Source organism: Arvicola amphibius, chromosome 11 (genome assembly GCF_903992535.2).
Source record: "Arvicola amphibius chromosome 11, mArvAmp1.2, whole genome shotgun sequence".
Lineage (NCBI taxonomy): Eukaryota > Metazoa > Chordata > Mammalia > Rodentia > Cricetidae > Arvicola > Arvicola amphibius.
Genome location: NC_052057.2, coordinates 98250196 through 98263489, shown reverse-complemented (window position 1 = coordinate 98263489; position 13294 = coordinate 98250196). Strand labels below are relative to the sequence as shown.

At 48.9% G+C, this 13294-nt stretch overlaps 1 protein-coding gene across 1 annotated transcript in view; it reads right to left on the bottom strand.

Annotated features, from left to right (window-relative positions):
- Ccdc180 (coiled-coil domain containing 180) overlaps positions 1-13294 on the bottom strand; it is a 57132-nt gene that overhangs the window by 29622 nt on the left and 14216 nt on the right. The window contains exons 9-19 of the mRNA XM_038347083.1: positions 12637-12756; positions 12028-12107; positions 10607-10695; positions 9967-10089; positions 7944-8117; positions 6225-6340; positions 5076-5202; positions 4067-4106; positions 3390-3946; positions 1845-2071; positions 912-1087 (exon numbers count right to left, since the gene is read on the bottom strand). Coding sequence (XP_038203011.1) covers positions 912-1087; positions 1845-2071; positions 3390-3946; positions 4067-4106; positions 5076-5202; positions 6225-6340; positions 7944-8117; positions 9967-10089; positions 10607-10695; positions 12028-12107; positions 12637-12756 — 1829 coding nt within the window. The remainder of the gene's footprint in view (positions 1-911; positions 1088-1844; positions 2072-3389; positions 3947-4066; positions 4107-5075; positions 5203-6224; positions 6341-7943; positions 8118-9966; positions 10090-10606; positions 10696-12027; positions 12108-12636; positions 12757-13294) is intronic.

Sequence of the window (13294 nt, the reverse complement as noted above, 5' to 3'; positions counted from 1 at the left end):
TGCCATCCCCACTGCTCCAGGCCATGGGAGCTTGGATGGGCTCGTGGGGAGGCTCCAGGAGAGCCTTAAATGGCCACGGATTCAAGAGAAATACCAATAGGGGCCACATAAGAATCTGACCAAAATCGTATGCCCCTTGCCATTAATGGAGCTTCCTACCTAAAGAAGAAAAGCTTTGTCTTCCCAAGACCAATGCTCAGGTGAAAATAATAGCTTCCACTTGGGGGTGCCATATCTCAGAGCAGCTGCTCATGATTCCTGTACCACTTCAATACCTTCTCCTGGCTAGGCGGGCAGGGACCTTAGGAGCCACCAGATAATCTGTTCAGAGGTGCAGAGCCAGAGCAAGTGAACCAGAATTCTGGTTTCTAAGCAGTGGTCTTGCTGCTAGAGCATCTACCATACAGGTGTGCGCCTGACAGGCGTGTGAGAAGACCTGAAATCCAAGAGCTACGACAAGACAACACTCTTCCTTTTGCCCCTGACACTCTTTAAAGGAAGAGAGGCTGGAAGATAAGGGGTGGGGGGGGGGGAAACACCCTTGAGGGTAAGACAAGGAGATTCCCACAAGTCTAGGCTGGCTTAAGATGCACGCGCGTGAGATGCATGATGAGTTCCAGGCCGACCTATGCTACCAACTGGAGATCTTGTTTCAAGAAGGAAGAGAGGAAAGGAAGGAGGGAGAGAAGGAGAGGGGGAGAGGAGGAAGAAAAGGAGGAAAGGAGGGAGGGAGAAAGATTTTAAAATCGCATGTGCTGATTCTGGGCGCGCCTTCCAAGTGTGATGACCACCTAGCATTACACGGGCTAAACTGGGGCAGCTAAAAAGGAAAGAAAGGATGAGCTCATGGGACAGCAGCCTCTGTAGGGGATGCCTGGGGACAAGGTGGACCTTCCCAGGAAGGCTCCAACCTGCTCTGACATTGTGAATATCCTTCTCCACGTGCTCGAGTCTCGGCTTGTGCAGGTGCAGACGGAGCTCCAGCTCCGAATCCAGCTCATCAACCTTGGCAGCCACAATGATGCGAGCATTGAGAGCACATTGGTCAAACCACTTCTCCAGGTGTTCAAAGAAGCCAGCTCGAAGCCTGGGGAGAGGTGAGCAAGGGCCAGTCATCTCTGGCGGCAATCAAAGACCAGTAAGAGATTCGTCATACTGAGACCCAAAGTGCTCATTTCTATATTGATAGTACAAAATGCCACACAAAATATAGAGTGCCTTTGACTTGTATCTGAATGCCACACAAGATATAGAATGCCTTTGGTTTGTATCTGTAGAATTTTTTTTTAAAAAAAGAAATATAAGGAGCTGGAGAGATGGTTCGGTGGTTAAGAGTACTTGCTGCTGTTGTAGTGTGCCTTGGTTTGGTTCCTAACACCCAGAAAATAATTAACAGCCATGTATGGGTGACTCCAGTTCTTGGGATTCTGGTACCCTCTTCTGGCCTCCACAGGCACTGCACATACATGATACACATATATATACATACAGGCAAACACTCATACACATATAATAAATAAATCTTCCAAAAATAAAAAACAACTTTAAAGTCATGAGTGTACTAGGAATTAGAAGCCAGAAGTAAATGGCTTGGAGAAAGTATTTATATGACCAGCCCAGACCAACAGAGCACCCTGGGAAGGGTGCAGGGGTCACACACACCAAGGCTATCCATGTCTGTGGAGCATTCTGGGACATTTGCTATTTCCTAGGGTGTGTCTCACCCCTGACCTCCCTCGGTTACCGAAGTTTTTAATCCTTTAGCTAAAGTGAATCTCTAGTTCTGTCAGCGCGTGTGGGAAGTTCAGAGGAAGAGAGCGTGGTGGCCACAGTTCCCCACTCACCCTTTCTTAACCTTCACGATGAGTTTGTGGGGAATTGTCACTTGTTCTATGTACTTGGTGCTGAAGGGGTCGTGGAAGAGCACAGCGTGGTAGGAATGGGGCCTCCTGTGAATCTTTTCTTCATCTTCCACGGACAGGAAGGCAAAGTAAGTGTTTCCACTCGCAGTTGTGAAAAATTCCATTTCTTCGTAGGCCATCTCCTCTAGGCTCTCTTCCTTGCCTTCGGCCTATCCAAAGAAGGAGACAGGAAACTCCGTGTCAGCTGATGCGTGTGTGCTCCAAACAGCCAACAGGAGCTCTCCCCCCTGCCTCCTCCTCCTCCCCCACGGAGCGCTTTTACTAATTCTTCCTTGCTTACAGAGATGACCCCAGGACATTTGCATGCAAGCACTGAATCCCTGAACTACATCCTCAGTGGTTTTTAAAATGGAGAAGTTTCACGTATAATCTCATTCTCCATTTCCTTGGAAACGGCACCAACGTGACTTACTGTTGGCTGAGACGGAGTGGTGATGGCACGTTCCTCACCACTGCCATTTGTCCCTCTGGCCTCCGATCCTCTTTTCTCAACATGTGCGTGAACATTTGAGTTTGTAATTATCAAAAAAAAAAAAGTCCTATGTACTAGTTCTTCCACAGCAATACAGGAAATGCATCTTGTGCCACACTCTGCTACCATAGAATTCTGCATACCACAGAGTATGGTTCTTTGCACTTGGATGTGTTTTGAAGACAAAGTTATGAAAATGAGCTACTTGCCAGCTCTCAAATGGGAGTATTCTAGTTGTATTTTTTATTGCTATGAAACATGAGAATGAGTTTATTGTGGCCCACAATTCCAGGCTACAGTCTGTGAGAGCAGGGAGTCAAGAGGGCAGGAGGCTGGCACAGGCAGGTTAGTCACACCACATCCACAACCAAGAACAGAGAGGAATGAAGGTGTGCATGGCACGTCTGCCTGCTTGCGCTTGGCTCCATTTCTCCACTCAGACAGTTTAGAATACCCCCCCCTGGGGGGGATGACGCTGCCCACTGTGGACTGGGTCTTCTTAAGAAGGAAAACTTAAGACAGACATGCCCACAGGCCAATCTGATGTAGACACATCTCACTGAGACTCTTTCCAGTTCTGAGGTTATATCACATTCACAATGAACTGCCCGTCAAGGGGAGCTTTGCCTGAATATTTTGTTATATATCTGGTGAACAGGAAGAGAGAAGGGTTGAAGTAGGGGAGGCTGAGGCAATCTACACGATGAACAGGAGGTGAGAGACCCTGGGGAGGGATGAAAAAAGTCATGTGAAGGATGACTCCAGAATAGGCTGTAGGGGCATAAGAAAAGGAAGGTAAATTTTAAAAATTATTGCTATGAGGGAAGAACCAGATCTTTGTGGACAAAATAGAATGGAATGAATACTCTTATAGCTCTTTGTCTGCACCTCTATAGAGAGTGGGCTGTAGGGACCCCAGCTCGTCTGAATGACATGCATAGGATGAAGACAGCAGACTTTCTTCATACCCAGCAATGGACCAGTGACTGGCTTACCTGAGCCATTAAAAGGTTGTCTTGATAAAACTCTATTACATCTTCATTCACGTCATCATAGTTCTCTTCCTCTTCGTCTTCGTCGTTCAGATCCTCCTCATCTTCCTCTTCCTCCCTCTCTTCCTCCTCTTCCTTCTCCTCTTTAATTTCCTCCTCTTCTCCCTTCTCCTCCTCCTCTTTTTGCTCCTCTTCCTTCTCCTCCTCTTCCTCCTCCTCTTCTTCTGCCTCTATGTCCTCCTTCTCTTCTTGAGACTTCATGTTTTCTGGTTCCTGGGAGGTCTCTGAGAAAGTCTCTTTCATGCTCCGCATCTCTTCAGTTTCTTGGGGAGACTCTTCTTTGGGCTCACTCATCCTGCCACTCGGTGGGAACTTGTTACTCAGTACCTCTTCAGCCATGATAGGTTCTGATTTTTCACCCATTCCTTCCATCTCTTCAGCTAGCTTCTCGGAACCCGTGTCTCGGCCTATGCTTTCTTCAGCTTTGCGTAGTTCTACTCTTGACCTTCGTTTTTTCTTCGGTTTCCTTATCTTTTGCATGAAGTGCTTTTCGTGGGTTTCTGTTGGTGAGCAATATTAAAGGATAAGCAGACAGCAACTAGTGCTGTCTGGACCGCCCCCCTCCCACCCACAGAGGTACTGGAGTGATGGCAGGGAGACCCAGGCTCAGGTTGTATTACCTGGTTGCCTGAATTTGAAAGTCACTTCCCCAGCCAAATTCTACAAGGAAAAAACACAAGTCACTGTGGGTCCAGCAAAGCCCTTCTCCAGAGCACTGCTTCTAAAGCTTCATGACTCTTTAGGTAGAAAGGCTCTGATGTGGGCCGTGACCAGCTTCATTCACTGGGGCAACTGCTATGGCCTCAGTCCAGGCAAACTTTTTTTCTTAATTCCCAGCAGACTAGCACACCGTCATAGTAAACAGTAGGCTCCTTCTGACACAGTATCAGAAATGAACTAGAGAAGCAGGGTGGACCGGCTGCACGGGAGCCCAGGAAGGACAGACAGAAGAAGGAGCCTGAGGAACACGATCCTGGGTGAGTTGGTTTGGATGGGGTAGAGCTGGTGAGGGGCACCTGGGGAAAAGAGTGGATGGATCTCGGCTTAACTTTAACAGAATTATGTGCTGGTCGTAGATATTAGGGATGGAAACATTTTAAGATTGGAGCCTATCAATCATGTGTGTGTGAGAGAGAGAGTTGGGGGGGGGGTCAATAGAACAACCTTGGATGTCAGTCTTCACCTTCCACATCAAGACAGTCTCCTTAAGTGTTCACTGCAGTCTAGGTCAGGCTAGCTGGCTTCTGAGCTCCTGGGGATCCTCCTGTCTCTGACCCCCATCTCTCCATAGAAGCACTGGAACTACAGGCATGGGCTACTGTGCCTGGCTTTATGTGGGTTCTCAGAATTTAAACTCAGATCCTCACACTTTGCCCAGCAAGCACTTTGTCTTTTGAGACATCTACCTAGCCCCCAACCCCTTTAAAACTGAGAAGAGAAGATCTTCATGCAGTCTCTTCGTCCTTGACACCCTGACATGGTTTGCAGAGTTAAGGATGATTTCCAAATAGTTTCAAATACCCAGCCTGGGGAAGGCTGCTGCCCACTGTGGGCAGACCAGACAGGAAGCCATCCTTTCCCCTTTCATGCCTATTGAGGGGCCAGGGGCATACCATCTGTCCTTGATACCTGTTCAAAGATTTCACGAATGAAGAAGTGTTGGCTGAGGGTGAAGCTGTAGCAGTTGAGTTCTTTCAGGACGAGCCCTGGGTACTCCATCACTTCTTTGGTCAGGAGGATGTGAAAACATTCATACCTGGGAGTGAAGATGGGGAACTCTGTGGGGGACCCTCGCCGGAGCCATGCCCCAGGCCTCCATCTGGCCACTAGCATTGCAGAGAGCTGCTGGGTGGCTGTGCTTTGCACAGAAGCCGTCCTTGAGCAGCTGCAGTATCTTCCTCATCAGACAGGTTGCACGAGCTCTTTGTCGAGAATCTGGGGAGTGTCTCGTTTGTAATGTGGGCTCGCTTTTCCTGTCCACGGTCCTAACTCTGTCCTCGAACTTAATCTGCATTGTCCCATCAAAGCCCTCGAACATCACCGGGTTCGGAAATGTTATCTGTTTCTCAGGCAAAGTAAACCAGGTTCAGGAGCTCACTTAGGTACCCAGAGATAGACTCCCAGGTCTGGGTACAGCAGTCAGGCGGAAGGCGAGTCTATTTCTGTGACTGATCCCAATGGAATCAGCTGTACAGAGATACAGAAGCACAGTGCAGTTCACAGAGAACTGTTAGTAATTCTGTATGGAGAACCCAGGCCAATGGGGAAAAGCTAACCACGAGATGGCTAACATATGACCAAGTATCCTATAGTAGTAAATTCTACATGGTCACTTAGAAACTGAAATAGATCTGTAATTACAGAATAACTGCATTATATAGCTCATCCGTATTTTTAAAACACTATATTGGTATATATGTATCTGTGTACATAAATGTGCATACTCATACAAAAGAACGGCTGGGTAAGAATGAGGGGGACATCTCTATTTGCAGAAGTTGACTTCCTGTCCCTTTAACAAAGAGTATACATGTTTACATTTTAAAAGGGGAGCCCAGGTTCTTGGCCTTGACGTTTCTCCCTACAAACTTGCCCCAGTTCTCCCTGGGAAATTCTGTGGATTCCTGAGCAAGGAGCAATGGATTGTTAATGTTCTCCAGTGTGAAGGACGAGGCTTTTATCTGAGCATGTTGATCACAGCTCTGGTCTCCTGCTGGTGTTCCCTTGACTATGAATCCGGGTTATCACTTCCTGTCTTCTGCGGTCTGGGCAGCCTACCTGGACTTCATGTTCTTCAGAAAATTCCTGGCCTTTTCCATGTGTGTCTTCAACGTCTCTTCTTGGCTTTGCTGTCTCAGTTGGTCTAGAAGCTTATCAAGGTTAACCTCTTGGGTCTGGCAGCCATTCCCGAGACAAGAGAAGCACAGATGAATGTTAGCGACATGCAGATCCCACCCACTTCTCCAGAGCTGAGGTTCAGGCCTCTGAGGAGGGGTCTCTGACCACCCTCGCTCTCTCCAGCACATACTAGCAGACTCTTCTCTGTCCCTGGTATGTTCTTTTGACCCCATCTACCTCCCCAAGGAGAGAAGTCCCTTCAAGGACACTTCTCTAGTGCCATGGCCCTATAGTCAAGCTTGTACTACACATTCCTGAGGCATCGATAAGTGACAACTTTGGAGCCAGTTCCCTGAAAGGCTACCTATACTTCACTTTATCAGACCACATAGGTGAGTTAGCAACTCCCACAACTGGGACTTCAGAAGGCATGTGATCTCAAGAGGGAGATGCTTTGTGAGCTCAGGATGTGACAGGCATGGCTGTCTGTAGACTAAAGGAGCTTAGAACTGACAAACTTGAGAGCTTTGAAGCCACCGGCCTAGCTGCCACTTCCTCATAATGAAGCAACCTTACTTGTCATGTTGGGAGCGGGAGTATAGCCAGTTTCTCCTGAGAAACTTCTCATAAAAGATCCACCATGGTCTTTTATTAGGCTTAACTTCCCAGCAAGGTCTGCGTTCCCCCTATTTGAACAACTGCATATTAATAATTCAGGAGTTCACTGTGGGGGCAGTGCTCCTGTCTATCACATGTAGATCTTGTGAGGTTTGTCACATTGCTTTCATCTTTCAACACCATGGGGAAAAAAGAATTCATTCTCTTTGCCCAGCAGTCAGCCATGACTCATGAAATTATACTTTGATCATCTTATTCATTTTATCTTATTTATTTACTTAATTCTTTCTTTTGTTTTTCTCTCAAGTGTACGTGTGTGCACACGAGTTCATGCAGGAACACATGTGTGCATGCCTCTGTGTGTGTGTGTGTGTGTGTGTGTGCGTGTGTGAGTGTTTTCAGGCATCTGCACGTGAAGGTCAGAGGTCAGAGGACAGAGGTCCTCGGAAGCCTCTCCCGACTCTTTGTGGGAACCAGGGATTGAACTCAGGTCACTGGGCCTGCATACAAGTGTGTCTACTGCTAAACCACCCCACCAGCCCCACATCATGCTATTTTAATCACCCAGGTTTACTCCCCCATTCAGCCAGTCTGTCTTTCTGAATCTCCTTCTTGTGCACACTCTTAGGGGACAGGCTTGAGTCACAAAACCCATCACAAAGCTCTGCCTAGTTTAAGATTCTTCTTGCTACTTCCATCTTCCCCCAAGATCAAGGCAAGCCTGGGTACCTCCATCCACACACATTTTGTAATTTAAGAGTTTTACATTGAGTCTAGGATCTATTTTCAGTTCATTTTTGGTTTTGGTGCTTTTGTTCAGTTGGTTGTTTTTTTTTTTTTTTTTTTTTAAGCTGAAAGCTGGCAGCTGGGTCTGGGTCCAGCCCACATCTCCCGACAGGGCCCTGTAGTCTGGGTCTAGCCCACGTCTCCTGACAGGGCCATGCAGTCTGGGTCTAGCCCACATCTCCAACACAGGTCTCTCTCCCCTCCCACAGTGTGTGTCCAGCCCACATCTCCCACACAATCCCAAGCTTTGGGCACCTGGTTCTCCTGGTGGTGCTTCTGTCGATGCTGCTCTATCCTCTTCTCCAGCTCCAGCTCTTGGGACAACAGAACACTCTGGTGTCCCTCCCACAACCTCACAGCCTCCTGGAAGTACCTGAAGAGGTCCAGGCTCTGCAATTCCGTCTGCTTATTCAAGGCTTCGAAGGAACTCTGCCGCAGTATAACACAGAGGTTACCTGGAGGGCATGCTAGCCCAGGCCCCGAGGATAGCCTGTCCACAGGGCCCTGTGTCTTCAAACAGAGAAGTTACTACCTGAGCACCATCCCTCAAAGTCAGCTGTAGGCTCTGTGTTGGTTAGTTTTGTGTCACCTTGACACACGCTATAGTCAGCTGGGAAACGAGACTCTCTCTCAACTGAGATAAGGCCTCCAGAAGATTGGCCCATAGGTAAGCCTGCTGAACATTTTCTTGAACAATGATTGATGTGGGCAGGACTAGACCACTGTTGGTGGTGCAGCTGAGCCCTGGGCAGGTGGTCCTGCACTATAGAAGAGAGCAAGCTAAGCTGGCCTTTAGGAGCAGGCCAGTCAGCAGTGCTTCCCTCGCCGCCTCTGTTCCAGCTCTTGTCTCCAGGTTCCCAACCTGCCTGAGTTTCTGCTCATTTTTTTTTTCAGTGATGGACTGCAATGTGGACGTGTAAGCAAAATTGACCCTTTGTTCCCTGAGTTGATTTGATCATGGTGTTTTAGAAATAGAAACCCTAACTAAGACAGGCGCCTGGCCTTCCCTGCATGGGGTAGCAGGACTGGACCACCTCAGTCTTGGCATCTTTCCCTGGAACAGTCTGTTTCTTAGCATCTGGGTACATCTGTTTCCACATCTGCTGTTAAAATCTCACATACGACTTCACTTTTTTTTTCGAGATAAAATCTCACATACGATTTCACTTTTTTTTTTTTTTTTTTTTTTCGAGACAAGGTTTCTCTGTAGCTTTGGAGCCTGTCCTGGAACTAGCTCTTGTAGACCCGGCTGGTCTCGAACTCACAGAAATCTGCCTGCCTCTGCCTCCCGAGTGCTGGGATTAAAGGCATGCACCACCATCACCCGGCAACGATTCACCTTTTAAAATCTGTGTGTCAGGGACTGGAAAGATGGCTCAGTGGTTAAGAGCCCTCGGCCTTCTTTCAGAAGACCACATGTTGGCTTGCAACCATTCATAGCTCTTAGTTCTCTGATGCCTTCGTACATGCTACACATACATGCCTGCAGGCAAAGCATTCATACCTAAAATAAAATACATCTAAAACCTTTTGAAAATCCCTACATGTTAGGAGTGGAGAGAGTTATTGGCAGAGAGCTTTCTTAGCAGACGTGAGGACTTGAGTTTGATGGGCTGCACCACACACATGGTGCATGGGTGGTACGCCCTCATCTGGGGCGGAGACCACACACATGATGCATGGGTTGTACGCTGTCATCTGGGGGACTAGACTGCTGGGTAATTCGGCCCTCCATCTATTTTTGTTTGAATGTGTGAACGAAGCACAGTCTCCAATTTCTGAACAGTATTAAAACAAATCAAAAGTAGCAGGAAAAAAATAACATGAAAATTAAACAAACTTCAAATCCTGGCCTCTAATAAAAGTATGGGAACACATCCATACACTTTGTTTCCACGTTGCTTAGGTTGATAGATGTGACAAGGGGTGATAGACACCGGTGTCCCACAGAGCCTAACACAAGCTACCTGGCCCTTCACAGAAAAGGTGTGCTGACTTTGGAGCACAAATCTCTTGGGACTGAGAGTTCCTTGCCTTCCCCAGCAGTGGCTCTTGTATGCTCATGGCCGACTTCCCAAGCCTGAGCAGCCCTGATGTCAGGGTGGTTTCTAGGACCCAGGGGATGATCCGGTGTGGTTAGTACAGGAGGCCTGTGAAGGAAGTGACTGGTGAGGGCCAGAGAGTGGACACACCAGAACACCCAAGACTTCTAGGATTTGCAGTGTAGTACTTTAGAGATGTGCCCCACCTCAAGGGTCCCCAGCACCCATATACATACATCCAGGAGGTCCAGCTTCTTCTCCACCTTGCTCTGGAACGCCCCTACCACCAGGAAGAAGGCTGGATTCACCAGGCTCTCTGCTTCTGCTTCAGAGAAAGCTTTCCAGTCCAGCAGCTGCTTCTGCAGGGTGGGAGGAGAGCAAGGCAGAGCCTGGCTGTTTCAGGGCCCCCACAGGGCTGCAAGCAGCTCACTGACTCCCTTTGGCTCTGCTCCTGGATGGGTAGGTGCAGAACAGAGCTGGCTCCTATTCTCTGAGGTGTCTGGAGAATAGGAGCACTCTCTGAGGGTAGAAGTTAGGCTCCAGGGGCTCAGAACTTTTCAAAATACCTAGGCTTTTCATTCAGACACTTTTACCAAGCAGGCAGGGAGGGGCTGTTTGACAAACTATTTCCCAGATTCCAGAAAAAATCTGCTACTGTCCTGGACAGGTTGAGAATAAACACACTACTTTAGCCTGCCCAGGGTCAGTCAGGTAGAAGGAACCTGAACACCAGAGAGCACCTGGTGCCTCCCAGGAAGAAAGAAAAGCCTCAATCGAGATTGACGGGTAAGGGGCAGGCAGAGAAGGCTGGGAGAGAGTGGGCATCAGGTCCAGCACACAGCTCTTCTCCCCAGGCCTGCAGAAAGGGAACCCTACCTTACAATCCTGCACATGGGCCAGGCACTCCTGCCAGATCTTCTCATACAGGAAGTGGACCTGAGTCATGCAGTCCATGTGGTAGGTGTCTCCAGGGGCAGAAAAGGAAACGGGTCAAAGGTCAGGCGCTCTCCCAAGAGGAAGGGGAACGTTAGAAGGAGAGACGGTCCCTCAGCAAAGAGCTTCCACTGCAAAGATTGCCTGGAAGGTAGGGACTGGTGTCTCCCTTCTCAGAGAGTTCCTAGCACACCAAGAGGATGACCTCATAGGGAGAGCTCATCTCTAGCAGAAGCTTCAGGCTCAGAGGGTCTTCTGGGACACAAAGACAATGGTGCATGTGAACATTTTGCATCTGAAATGTACATTTTTGGACACGTGTTTGCCAGCTGGTGGCACTATTTTTGAAAGGCTTTGGAACCTTCAGGAGGTCACCTTGCTGACCGAAGCAGGTGGTGAACTTTTTAAATTTTCAACCTTGCCCCTGGCTCAAGTGCCCTCCCCACTCCCTGGGCTGCTGTGATGAGTAGAGTCCCTACCACAGGCGCCCACTATCTTGCTTGCAGCCACGTCTTTGAAAATCCTCTAAACCCATGAGCCCAAACAGATCTTTGCTGTCTTCGACTCTTCAGCAAGCATCGTTCACAGTAATATGAGTGATCAGTGCACAGCCACTGACCTCACTGGGCTGTGGCAAGCCTCAGTGATAGGAAAATGGTTATGTTCTCTAAAGTAAGGCTTGGCACATTTTGTTCCACAAAATGGTCGAGCCATTATTTCCAGCTTTGTGTCACACCGTTTCCGCTGCAGTGAGCAGACAGCCAGAGAGGGCGAGGAGACCCGTGAGGGTGACCGCGTCCTGAACGTATTTCCAAGCCAGGTAGCTGGGCTCTGGGCTGTGAGCTAGCACTCTTACTGTGGACTGTTCTCAACCGTTACCACTTGAGGCTCAGCCTTCTCCCTGGGAGCTAGGGACTGAACTGAGTAGACATTAATTCACAAGGTAGGGGCCATGATCAGTCCTGTTCAGATCTCGACAGAAGAGGACATTGAGGCCATGAGATGCCTTGGCTTCCCCATGGTTATGCAATCAGGATGCAGCAGGATTGGGCCTTAATCCCATAACCCCAACTGTAAGACTCTCGGGACATGGCCATTGTGCCCATCTTGAGAGTTAAGCAGAGACTCTATATCTCTGTCTCCATGCTTGGGTCAGGGATCAGATGTCAAGGGTCAGAATTTCTGGCTAGCATGGCTGAGGACTGGGCAGTGAGTAGGGGAGGGGGTCTTCGGGGCTCACTCATCCTAAAGTCCCAGGATGGAGGGGCCACCACTCCTCAGATGCATGTCTGGAGAGCTGACTATAGCAAGCTACTACTTGGACAGAGTTCTGGAAAGTTCTGGAAATCTCAGACATTGCTTACCAAGCTGCCTGTTCAGGGAAGTGAGAGATTCATACCACTCAGTCAGCTGGTTTTTGTTATAGTTGGGGGGCAGAAGGTTACTGGGGAAAGAAGAGATGACAGGTAATTCTTGTTTTCACGGAACTTGCCAAAAGGGCCTGCATATTTAACATCCCAATAAAATACTGAAGAAGCTAACAAGCCTGCTGGGATCCCCTGATGCCCCAAACAAGCCTCACAAAAAGAAGTTATTCACAAAGGTTGCTATCAGAAAGACTCTGAAAGGTGCCTTCTATACAGCAGCCTCCCAGTGTTATGGCTTCTATTCACTCTCCAAAATGCCTCAGCATGAGGGCCAAAGCTGTAGGAGCCACTTCTTACCACCCCTCTCCTCCCTCTTCCCTCCTCCCTGGACACTGCTTTCTAGTGAGGACCAAAGTTAACTTTCCATAGAAAATGGGCTATGACCTTCCTTGGCCATTGGGGCCGTGGTGGCCAGCCAAGCCCTCAAGCACGAGGAGGTGTTTCAGGTGAAGATCTAGCCACATGGCCTCCCTACTGGACACCCAAAGGTATTGACCCCAGTGGTCCTTCCTACACACCACACCAGTGGTGCAGAGGTGGCCATACCAGATGCTGCAGAGGTGATCCAGCCTCACTTTTTGAAGGATCTGCTGGTTCTTCAGCATTTCTTCCAGCTCTTTCTGTACAGCCGGGGGCTCTTGGATATTCTCACTAGCCATGAACTCACTGGACAGCCAGACCCGGCATCACAGAGGGGAGAAGTTGGAAGGAGCTTCAGGCAAGAACACTCTGCATCCCATAACCCTGGTACACACCACCCAGGCCGTAATGACTGCCCCTTCAGATCCCATGACCCAGAACAAGATCCTCTCTTCCACTCTGAGCCTTGGACTATAATGTGGAGCTAATCCTCACTGGGAACTTGTGAGGACGCAGGAATATGACAGACAAAGCCCTGAACCCAGTGCGCCTTGCATTATGGGACGTGTCCAGGAAGTCAGCTGTGGCCATCGCTACTGCTCTCTGTTGACTTTTGTAACAATCCCAATCCAGGCCCAGCAGGTTCTGTTTAAAGAGTGTCCCACTGAGGCATCACCGAGACCCCTCTGCAGGGCTATTAGGGTGCCTGTCGGGTGGCGGAGGCAGACTTGGCATCAAGGTCACATGCAAGGGCGAGGTTGAGTCTCAGCACACAGTGCAGAGGTGGGTCCTCTCCTCCCCCTTTCCCCCACAGAGGAAACGTGAACCTGACATATCTGTCCTT